General features: G+C 42.4%; 1 protein-coding gene across 2 annotated transcripts in view; it reads left to right on the top strand.

Moving 5' to 3' along the window:
• The window catches only part of LOC146833120 (intercellular adhesion molecule 5-like), a 222156-nt gene that overhangs the window by 56085 nt on the left and 153943 nt on the right, over nucleotides 1-12128 (top strand). For both annotated transcript variants that reach the window (XM_085600743.1, XM_085600744.1), the window contains exons 3-6: nucleotides 423-734; nucleotides 1949-2233; nucleotides 7177-7452; nucleotides 10387-10629. In XM_085600743.1, the coding sequence (XP_085456869.1) occupies nucleotides 423-734; nucleotides 1949-2233; nucleotides 7177-7452; nucleotides 10387-10629 (1116 nt within the window). The remainder of the gene's footprint in view (nucleotides 1-422; nucleotides 735-1948; nucleotides 2234-7176; nucleotides 7453-10386; nucleotides 10630-12128) is intronic.

Below are 12128 nucleotides of genomic sequence, written 5' to 3'. Positions count from 1 at the left end.
TAGGCCCCCAAGGATTTTTGGACCAGCTTTCTACAATTGACCACTAGACTGCATCTCTTCATTTCATTGTTATGTATTGTCTTACTTGTAAAGCTCTTTAGGGAGCTCTAAACCACCTCCAGTTGATGGGGAAGGAGGGCAGGAGATAAGAGAAGGATCGACCAGGCTAGAAGAAAAAGGAAAAAGTTCAGAGCAAGTGAAGGAGGAGCCATGTGAATGGAATTATCTTACATAGAACAGTACTTCACTGACTGGCAGAACAATAGGGCATTATAGTTTTCAAGCTTTGACATCTGGTCAGATGGGCAGGAAGTTGGGAAGAGAAGAGGCACAGTCGGAATGTTGTCGTAGGTCACCATAATGTAAAACAGATCTGGTTAGATTACATGAATGCAATATTGTCATATTCTGTCCCCTCTTAGAACGTCCAGAGAGTGTGAGCATCTCCATACCCCCATTGATGCAGGTCGGGCATCACTACTTTCTCACCTGTAGGGTACAGGCTGTTGCACCGATGGAGTACTTCACATTGTTCATCAGGAAAGGGAATACCACTCTTCATGCGAAACGCCTTCACTTCCATTTCTCCAGTAATGATGCCGTAATCTACAGTCAGATCATTATCGCCCAACGAGCTGACCATGGAGCGGAATACACTTGCCTGGCCCGCCTCGATCTCACACCAAATGGAGAGCTCTTCGAGAAGTCTGCCAGTGTATCTGTCCATACGTTTGGTATGTGTGCACCTTGCATTGGTTGAGTGACTCTGCCCCTGTCCTGTTGACTTTAGGAATATTCTCAAATCCTAGTTCTGCTTGTCACTTTGTTGTCCCCCTTTTGGCCTTTTCGTTTCTTAAAATCCTCCATTGAACCTTCGATGTTGATTAGTATTTGGGGACTCAGCCTAAGTTCATTGTGAGCGAAAATAAATGGCCTTAGGCCACTTCAGATTTTTGAGGAACAGACAAGGGAATAGAGAGTCAAGTAGATAAAGTGGTTTACTCACCTTTACTATAACAACGAACTGGAATACATTCCAAAGGGTTCTGCCCCAGCTCTACCAGCCTTCCCAAGTTAGGGGTCTGCAGGAAAATCTCAAGCTAACCCTAGAGGCTCTGCTTAGATCTTAGCCAAGGGGTGAGCTGACCAACACAGATCCAGAACTTTAAGGACACCCATAAAACACAGTCTAAACAGATCTCATACATCTAGTGGAAATATCGAAACAACTTGGCCTAGATGCTGGTCAGCTTCCCAAAAAACAGACTAGAGCATTCAGATTCAATGGGCAACCACAGGTACATGGAAACTAGTGTCTCACTGCCAAAACAATAAACTTAATTTAATGCGAATATGTGTAGGGGTGAAAGTTCTTTAGAAGTGCAAGCCAAACATTCTGATAGTGCCTCAGAGAGAAGCTTTGGCTGAGTCCCAATGATTGTGTAATAATCCTTGTCTCTGCTCACCAGCTCTGATGAATTAAAAAGTACCAATGGAAGGGCAACGTAACTGTGTTCTGAAAAGTTACCAAAATGTTATCTGTGACCCCTTATCTGAATCACTAAAGAAACAAAGCAATTAGTTTTGGTATTCTCCATGTTTAGCAGATGTTTGGCCAACAGCATTTAAAGTGCGGGGAGGATTGCTTATTCATAATGTATGGGTACAGCCTGTCAACAGAGGTGGAGAGTCCAGTTCAAAGCTGGGATATTTCCCTGTTAGATGGTGATCATGAAACTCACATTCACCATCATCCTTCCACTGCACCCTTCCAGGGGCCTCAAGTCTAGTAAAGAAATCTGATAATTAAAAAATGAGCCTGTCCTCCTCTCTCAAAAGTTATTAAAAACAGGAAGTGGAAATGAACCAACTTCCTGTTTCCACAAATGCCATTTTTATCAACTAACCCATGTCTAAAGTCCTCCCTCTCTTTCATTTTTGACTGCAGACCTACCAAAGGAACCCACTATTAACGTCTTGGAGTTCATTGAGTTGGGATCAGATGTGATGGCCATGTGCGAGGTTGCCGAAGCCTTCCCACTTGAAGACGTGGAGGTGACCCTGCTGTTTGATGGCAGGGAGTTGAACATCACGGTGACCAGGGAGGGTGACAGGCTGACTCTGGAGGGAGCTGTACCTTCAGACAGGTCTGGGAAGCACATGCTGGAGTGCAGAGCCACAGCAAGCCTTACAGAAGAAGCCAAAACAGCACGGCGGTTTGTTTATATTTACAGTAAGTGATTTATTTTTAACTGTGATAAAATCGGCTCCTTCAGAGATTTATAATATATACATCTATTTTATTTTCTCCAGCAAATTCACGCTCATATTATGCTATAAAAGCTAAGCTATACTTGTAATCAAAGATAATGTGGTTTAAAAGACACAGATGAGACACTTGATGGACATTCAGTCACTATTTTGGAAATGAAAAACCGAAAGGCGGCAAAAACGCATATTTAGACATCAAAACCCCCCCTGGAACAAATTCCATATTATAATATTTTAGAAACAATGGTTCCAATCACTTAAAAAAATGTGACTTTAGTGACTATAGAAATGTATCTAATCCAATAAAATGTAATCAACCTGACTGAGAAAAAATCAAGATCCCTAGGTGCTTTGCCATAGTTCTTATTGACTAGTGATGGGTGAATTTTGTTGCTAAGATGCAAAATCTGCTGAATCAATTTGCGTAGACATTTTTCTTGTAGAATGGATTCTGCATTTTGTTTTAAAATATGTTCAGCTGGAAAGATTTTGAGGAATTTTGTGCTTCATGGAGAACCACTAACGCTTAAGTATAACACATAAATCAGATCTTTGGGGTGTTTTCGGTTCCATATTTCAGAGAGAATATTGACCCATGCGTATTATTAACAAATGCATACACTGTGAACAGTGACTGTGGCTCACTGTGAGGCGTGGTCTGTTTCCAGTGGCATGGCATATGTCTGTAGAAATCCCATTCTACTCTACGACTCTGTTCTAAACTCCACTCCAAGCAACTCTACTCAACTACTCTGTACACCACTCTACTCCACTCTATTCTACTCCACTGTATGCTATTCCACATCACGGTACCCCATGGCACTCTATGCCACGACACTCTATGCCATGACACTCCATGTCACAACACTCTACGCCACGGCACTCCACAACACTCCACTGTATGGCACTCCACTGTATGAAACTCCTCTCTATGGCACCCTATGACACTCCATTCTAGGATACAACACTCTATGACACTTTCCTCCACTGTACTCTAGGACACTTCACTCAACAAACCTTTACTTGACACTCCACTCCAAGATTTGAAATGCAATTTTATTTTTTTTTAAATAAAAAGGTTCAGGATAAGTTATAGTTAGGAAAACTAATAATAATTTGTATACAAAACGAACTTAAACTACACAAACATTAGAAATTCCAAAGTTAAAGTTATAACCCACCTGAAACTTTCTATAACTCGCGCACGTCTGTAAAGAGTGTTGTGAACTCGCTAGGCAGACTAAATCAACTATAATTCGGCGCTCTACCATGCACAGTGTTTTTATAAATTATGCTATCTGAGATAGAAAGACTGTTGGTAGTGATATAATATAAAAGGAATAAACAGTGCATGGAAAAGGTGCAAGTTATCGTTGATTTAGTCAGCGTAGGGGGGTTCACAACACTCTGTACAGAGGTGCGCAAGTGGCACAAAAGGCCAAATAACTTCTCGAGGCCATTTTGAAGCCAAGATTAAGGCTGGAGCCTCTAAAGAATGTAGGAGAAATTATATTATTATGACTAAAAAATAAATTTTTCCGATGAAAGAACTTATTGGTCCCTAAGCGTCATTCCTCCACCTTGACATCAGAGATCCCTATAAAGGCATACACGTTTTAAAAATTCCGGTTGGTATTGACTGGACTGAGCAAAGGGCATCAATCCAACAATTTGAAAGTAAAAAGGAAATGCCTCCTAGGTAGTCTTATTGTGAAATATGATATAGAGCATATAATACTGAATTTATAAACATACGGTCTGACTCACATTTAAAAAATACAATCAGGCATAGGCAAGATGTATTAAAGATGTTGGTGCTGCGAAAATAGCGAAGTTACGAAAGGTTGCTTGAATTAATCTCAGCCACTGACGATCCTTCTGACCACATTCTAGTCCATTGTTTTTTGCCACTGAGCCACAGTAAACAGTCTCCAGTCCTAGGCAAATCAGTCTTGGCCCTACTCAGGTAAAGCCCAGCCCAAACTTCCAGGGCAAGACCACTGCAGACAGAATCGCATACAACCACAGACCGGTTTTAGCCTATTTGAATAGTAGTGAGATGTAATTTGTATCCTCTGGCACAGTGAGCATGGGATCCACATCAGGGCATATCTGTTGGTCTTAGGGCCCCTGTTGTTACAAACAATGTGATAGAAAGAAACATTTGGAGAGGGCCTGGTCTTGACTTTCAGGCTGGACTATTCCTATTGGAGCAGGACAACGGCTGATTTTCATGTGGTTAATCATTTGTGTAAAGTGACACATTGCAAGAAAATGAGAGACTGGAAAGTGGCCCCAGTGATTGCCAGTGAATGAGACATTGCCAACATTCTACCATTCGCCTCTCTATTTTCCTCGCAGTGAAACCCAAAGTGCGACTGGTATGCCCATATGTGGGTCTCATGCTCGCTCTACCACAACACTGAAGCTATAACTCACTGATGAGCCTGGCTATATTGAAACCAGTAAGAGGTTGCTTACATTTCTCTTCTGAGGGCGGCTGGCTTGGAAGTTTGGGTTGGACTGTTTATTGGTGTTCGAATGTGTAGTAGTGTGAAGGTGCTCATGTTCTACCGATTATTTTATGGGCTATTGATGTCATTTTTGGTGTTACAAGTTTCAAGCTTGCTGGTGCCAGGTACAAAAATGTGCTCTCTATGTTATAAGTATTGCGCAGTTGTCTGGTATTTACTATTTTGTTGTAATACTTTTCTCCAGTATGTTGTCGATTGCTGGTTAGATTTGTGACTTGGTCTTATGCATGTTGGGGACGTGCATTGACATATTACTTGTGCTTTTTTGGGGGGCTTTGACATGCATATTGAGGAAGTGCATGTTTTAACCTTAGGTAAAAAAGAAATCAAATCAAAAAGGGAGAGAGAGGTAAGGTTCTACTGTGGACTCAACCTCCTTTCTTATGTAAGTAACCAAAAAAGAGTCCACCCATACCCAAAGGCAAATTAGCCACCTTCCCAGGGAATCTCTCACCTTAATAATAATTAAGAAGACCAATAATGTTTTGTTCTGGGAGTGGTTTTTGGGATTATTCAGTTTGGTCCTGAAGAAAAGCCTTAGGGGTAGGCTTGAAACATGTAGACCAGGAGATACGCACCCATCACAGTGTGTTACTCCGCTCTCCCCCTTTTTAATAATATCAGCTACAGGAGTCAATAAAAGCTATTTTCCACGCAGCCAGATATTCTTTTAAACTCACAAGTTTGACCCCACCATTCTTCTCACTAATCACTTTATAGTCACACCCTACAAATTGCTCCCACGTCTCTGTCAGTCGCAGCACGCCCCATCCTCCAGCGGGCGGGAAGAACCCGATGATGAAGCATGCCACCAAGGGACATTTTGGTGGATGAGGGTTATTTTAAGAAAACATATCGTTTTTCTTGATTACTATAAAGTTCCCTGGAAAAATAGCTAATTTGTCTTTGAGAACGGGTCGACTCTATTTTGCTTACTTAACCATAGGTAAGTCAGTCAAGACCACAGGCTGGTTTCATGTGTATTTAGTTATGTTATGTGTATTTATTTCGAGCACTATCACCAGCAAGATATCCTGGTGCTGATTGTCATGCCACCTATCCAATACTGGATCATGTGCTGCATGTGTTGTGTAGGTCTTCAACACACTGATTGTGTTTGTTTTCTCATGTCAGACTGGTAGCAAAAGTGGGCACATTTTGTAGTCCCATGCGTCATGCTATGTTCATGTATAAGTTGTGGGCAGGCTATGGGTGGCATGTATCACACCTTTACTGTACATAAGTCATGGGCCAGCTGTTTGGGACAAGTGTTTCAACTTTGGTGTCTTTAAGTTATGGACTGCTTGAGAGTCACATGTATTGCACCACCTTCTGTGGAAATCACGGGCAAGTTCTTGGTTGCAGGCAAGTTGTGGGTGGCATACATAATTTATTTGGGCTGTGTGTAGTTTATGGGCAGACTATTGGTTGTATGCAACACTTCAGATTGAGTGTAATTCATGGGCAGACTATGTCGTTCCATGTTGATTGTTTTGGTTACATTTTGCTGTGGATGTGCTCGTGTGTGTCTTGTGTTTGTGCTCCATGCTATGTACAAGTCATGAGCAGACTGGGTGCCTTTGCTTGCTTCCTACTGTGGTTTGTTTTTTGTGTGTGTGTGGTGGAGAATGTCTGCCTGTGCTTGTTAGTAAAAGGGAGTTGTGTTATGGGCATTTGTTTCAAATACAGAATTGCCGTAGAGAATGAGCAAGATGCCTTCTGTATTCACCAACATATGACACAAACAGCAACAATGTTGACTCAAATGCATATATCTATCATACTTTAATATCTCCTGTGAAAAAAATCTTCTTGACATGCATGTATTTTCACTGTCAATGGTTTACCACAATATACCCAAAACAGGTAGTAAGGATTTTTGGCTGGAGTTAGGACTTTCAAACAAGTTGACATTTACATGGAGATGTTTTATATAAGTCCATGATTTTGGAGGTCTAAAATTTGCAGTTAGTCCTAGTTTTCATATGCGAGTAGGACAGGCAACTGCCTACATCTCTCATTTTAGGGAACAGGGATTTTCTGACCAGACCTTCACATAATTAATTTTAGATGCTAGCAATGCATGTACATGGTATTTAACTTTTGTACGACTTGGTGCTGATGTAATATAAGTGAACATTTTAGGCTGTTGGTTTGAGAGTTGTGACTGATTCCCATTAGAGGGTAACACAGAAGGGAGCAAAGGTCAATACGTTCCCTTAATGGAATAGCAGTGCACATAGTATGCACATGCATGGATATGCACTCCTCTACATTGTAGAGAGATGATATGGGAATAAACTGTTTCCAGGCTACACTCACATACCCCCAGTTGAGGTACTAATTATCTTTCTTAACTATATATTTATAGGCTTTCCTGAACCTTCCCTGAATATACAAGATGTGAATACATTGGCTGGTCAAGACGTGAATATCACATGTGTGTTTCCAGAATCTGACCCACGCGAGGCTTCAGTAGTAATCAGGGGCAATACCACGTTAAAGATTTGTGAAGGAAGAACAGAGATTGTATGCAACCACATCTTGAGAATACAAAAAGAAGATCACAGAAGGACAATTACATGTGAAGTCACACTGGGATTTCTGAATATATCAAAGACAGCGTCATTCGTGCTAAATGTTGCTTGTAAGTAAACAGCCTGTTCCTAGTTACCAATATGTGTTGTTTTCTATTGCCCATGACATATGCTTGTTACGTAGGAACCCTCTACCAATAACTCACTTCATGAAACATTCATCGTAATTGTCCCAATCTCACTGGTCTCCTCCATCGTTCCTTATGCTGATTTGTCAAGTGTAATTACCTGTGTGGTCTCCAAGAAGCTGTCAAAATTCAGAGCATCTCCATTGAAGAGTTAGCCCAGCTCCCAAAAACCAGGAGTGGGCTCTTTGCCTTACTGAACTCACCTGAATTATGTTCCTAGTTTCAGTCTTTTTGAGGTGTGTGGAGGCTTCTACATATATTGTTTAGAGTCTTGGCATGTAGCATTTTAATCCTAATGATACATATGCACTAATATAGCTACTTGCAACCAATTGAAGATATGACCGAGTTCCTACAAACTTTACCTCATTACCTTATTAAGCACAAGTTCCTTGTAGGGCAAATGTATGCTTTTAAAACCTGAAGTCTATAGCCTCACTTAGAAGATGAGACCTACTTTTAATAGACCTGAACCCCATTTTCATGACCTGAGTTACAGTTCAAAGAACTGACAAACCCCTTTAAAAATGCATTCTTGGAAGACCTGATACACTCATTGAAGACACACCTCCTCATTGGAAATCCAAAACAATTATTATAAATCCCTTCCATACAGAAAACATCTGACCTACTCATTGGAAAGGTTTACTTTCTCTGTGAAGATCTCATTTAGCCATTGAAGACTCAGCCAACTCACTGAAGACCTGACCCAATTATTGAAAACCCAACCCACCCACTAAAAATCGAGGCAAAATATTGACGTCATTCACTGATTGAATGCAAGAAATCCTCTTTGAAACCATGAGATGCTCAGCAATTTCTACCTACTCAATGAAGATGTGACCCTCTTTTTGAAAATTTGATCAACTCCATGAATCCTGTCGGCGATTTTAGAAGTCTGCTGGTTTTTCACCTTCTTCTTGGGAGCCAAGTACCCTAGCCAACTCCACCTTCTGCTAGTCACTACCTGTGTTGGAGGAAACATGGCTCCTAAAAGAGTTAGCCCTTATCTTTTTCAGACTATGACTGTGAAGAACTGGATGTCTAGACCTAGAAGCAGCCTCAGAGACTCTGTCAGGCATCAGCCATGTGACAGACCTTTGTACTGAATACTTGGTCCACTTATTAAAAATGAAAGCCCACTCATCAGAGACTTGACAATCTCCATGAAAGCTTGATCAACTCACTGAAGACTCATTCAACTCAGTTGGTCCAATCAGTGAAGGCCTGGCCCACTCATTGAAGATCTGATCCACCTATTGAGATCCTGACTCACCCATGCCATACTGACTCTCTGTTTGAAAACAAGACATATGCAATGGATGCTCAGTAAGCTCAGAGAATGCTTGGCCCACTCATTGAGGGGCTAGCCAATGCTTTGAACACTTGACCAGATCGTTAAAAACGTGACCCTCCTCTGAATCATGACACATTAATTGAGGTTAGAATCAATTCAATGAAGATATGATTCACTCACTGAAGCTCAAATTTGCTCATTGAAGATATACACAGCTCATTGAAGACATAATCACTTCCTTGAACATGCTAGCCTTTTCCCTCTAACATAGAGTGGTATCCCACTAAAATAACATTCTGATCCCCTCATGGACAAACTGAACCACCCTTTGACAACTTGAAGACTTGGTCCACCTATTGAAATGAAAGACCCGATCTTAACCAGCATGCTGTGACATATTTATTTAAGACCCTGTCTGATCATTATTGCCTTCCTTGCTCTTTGAACACCCATCCTACTCCGAATCATTGATCCTTTCATTGTGGATGCCTGCTCAATAAAAATGTGGTCCATTCTATTCACCTCGTTCACCTATTGACAGTAGTGTAGGGACAGGAAAAGGGAATGACAGAGGAACAAAAAAGAAAAGAGTAAGATTGACAGAGAGAGGAAGGTAAATAATACACAAGATAAAGATAGAAAATTCTAAATTAAAGGAAACTATTGGGCTTATTTACAAGCCCCTTGCGCCACCGGTGCATCACGTTATGTGATGCACCAGCAGCGCAACCTGCTGCCCCATATTTACAAGGACACGTAAAGTCACCCTGCGTGGCTTTTCGTGCCTTTGTACATATGGCCCCTTTACACGCAACACTTTGCGTGAAAGGGACGTGTCATGGGTGTTGTTGTGGGTGTTCCCACACAGCACCCATGGCTTCTGCCGCATTTCAAGATTTACGAGAAATCATAAACCTGGAAATGCATCAGAATGCTACGCCTCCCCAGGAGAGGCGTAGGGAGGCACAACAAGGAGGAATGCTCTAATTTCTCCTCATTTATTTAATCTTTCTATGCATGCTGCATTCTGCAGCACACATAGAACGAGGAAGTCACCTCTTGTTATTGTTTATTTGCAGGAAGGTGTCTCTTTTTGCACATAAACAATCATCAAAAATGACGGTTTGAAGCTTATATGCGTGCTGCATTGAACAGCACACATAGAAGTTTCAAAAAGCTGTTTCAGATTGTTTATGTGCAGGGAGGGACACCTTCCTGTACATAAACAATCACTCCCCTGAATGCAGGCACCCTTGCACAATGGTGCAGGGTGCCTGCGCCAGCACACAGCACCTAATTGTGCAACAGCGTAGGGGAAAGCAAAGGGATCCGTGATATAGCTGTAGATATGATGCATCCCTGTGCTTTGGAATTAACGCAGCGCGGCACAGGCACATGGTTTGCGTCACTGTGCCGCGTTAATTCCTTGTAAATAAGGCCCATATATTTTTAAATTACAGTTTGTGCAATCCATTTTTAAATATGTGCTCTTTTGCGCAGAAGCACTTAGGGATGCTTGCAAAACAATTTACCGTATTTTCCCCTGTGATATTTTCTAGATGCACCTGATTTCAGTACCTCCCTATGTCCAGTAAGTCAGACATGGAAGGAAGGTGCTTGGGTCACCTTCTTCTGTGAAGCTGATGGAAACCCGCCTTCCAATGTTGAATGCACCAAGGACGGAGGGGCAAATCTGATAAATGGTTGGACTGAAGTCACAAGGAACCAGTCTGGGGTCTATCAATGTCTGGCTACCAACATACATGGCCACAGCATCAAGAATATAACATGGACAGTTGAATGTAAGTTGTGTTTGTGCACTTTTACAACTACTAGAACTGTTTACAAAGTTGTGAGACGCTCAGTTTAGGTATGTTTCCCACAGCACTCAAATATGCATTTATATATATATCTATTTACACCTACAGTTTTCAGGAAATGAAAAACACGGCTAACAGATGGTTGAAACAGGACATTTGGTTGCTATCAGAATCCACTTAAGAGAGCAACGGAGCGGGCAAGGGTTACTGGACCCAAGCGTGGGGGTTGATGCCTTTAACTTCTGATGTCCCAGGGCAACCCCTATTATCAGCTCTGTGTCACTGGGCCAATACTGCTCCTTTAGTGCTTGACTGTGAGTGGTGGCGCGGGTCGAGCAGTTCAAGGCTTCTTGGGGAAGTTAGGTGCAGGTGGGTCCGAGCACAAGACTCAAAATATGATCAGTAACCCCAATAAATAAAAGTCCAGGCAGATACTTGCTGTTATGCAAAAAATAACATTTATATATGAACGCGAACGGAAGGGTCTCACTTCCCCATCTACAGACGGTGGCTTTTCCACATTTACTCGAGGCAGGTTAGACCTCAGTAGTGGGTAAAAGCCTCAGAAATTCCACAATGGCCTTTTTAAAGGTCAAAGTTTCTCAGCACCATAGCACTGCAGTCAAATCATATTTCCCCAGAGGCTCTGCGGCCTGGCGATCAGTCTTACCTGCTCCCGTTGTTGTACTGCAAAGGAAAGCCCAAGCGCTTGTCCATGGCCCTGCCATGAAAAGTAATCTGGATGCAGCCGGCTGGGGTTGGGCAGGCATCCTTGGCGCTCCTCCATTCCTGCAGTAAGTTCTCCTGGTGCTGGTGGTATGTCGTGGGTGGTGTCTGGGTTCTGGTAAATAAGTTGATGCTCTGCTTACACTAGTCACAACCCAAGACGCTTCACTTTTGCTCGCAGCTCAAGTGCGATGGCTCTCTCTCTTCACTGTTGTCCCCACCTGCCATATGATAGTCATGAACATGAGGCGCACAGGGCAACAGCTCTCTGGGTCACAGCCCACTCAGGGTGATGGCCCCTTCCAGTCACAGTGATGGACAATGCCAATGGCTCTCCATCTTCACCGCGGCCACCACCTAGCTAATGGAGGCTACAAACAGCAGTACACAGCATGAGGCCCCTCCTGGTCACAGCACTGCAAAGGGTGATGGCCCTCTTCAGTCAAAGAGAAGCACCAGGGCACTGGCCCTTAAACTTCACTGTGGCCCTTGCCAGGCATACGGGGGCCGCGAACGGCGGCACATGGAGGAGAGGTCAATTGGTTCATCGGTCTTCAGTGGGCTGGAATCCTTCACTTCACTTCAGGGATCTACTCAATAGGGGGCATATGTATCAACATCACCATTTGCGATTCTCAAATAGCGATTTTTAAAGAATCGCTATTTGAGAATTGCAAAACGGGATGTATTAAAAAAATTGCAAACTTTTTGCGATTTCTTAAAATTCCGTAATTGCGATTAGCAAATTGCGAAAT

Source organism: Triturus cristatus, chromosome 4_2 (assembly GCF_964204655.1).
Source record: "Triturus cristatus chromosome 4_2, aTriCri1.1, whole genome shotgun sequence".
Classification (NCBI taxonomy): domain Eukaryota; kingdom Metazoa; phylum Chordata; class Amphibia; order Caudata; family Salamandridae; genus Triturus; species Triturus cristatus.
This window is presented reverse-complemented; position numbering and strand designations above follow the sequence as displayed.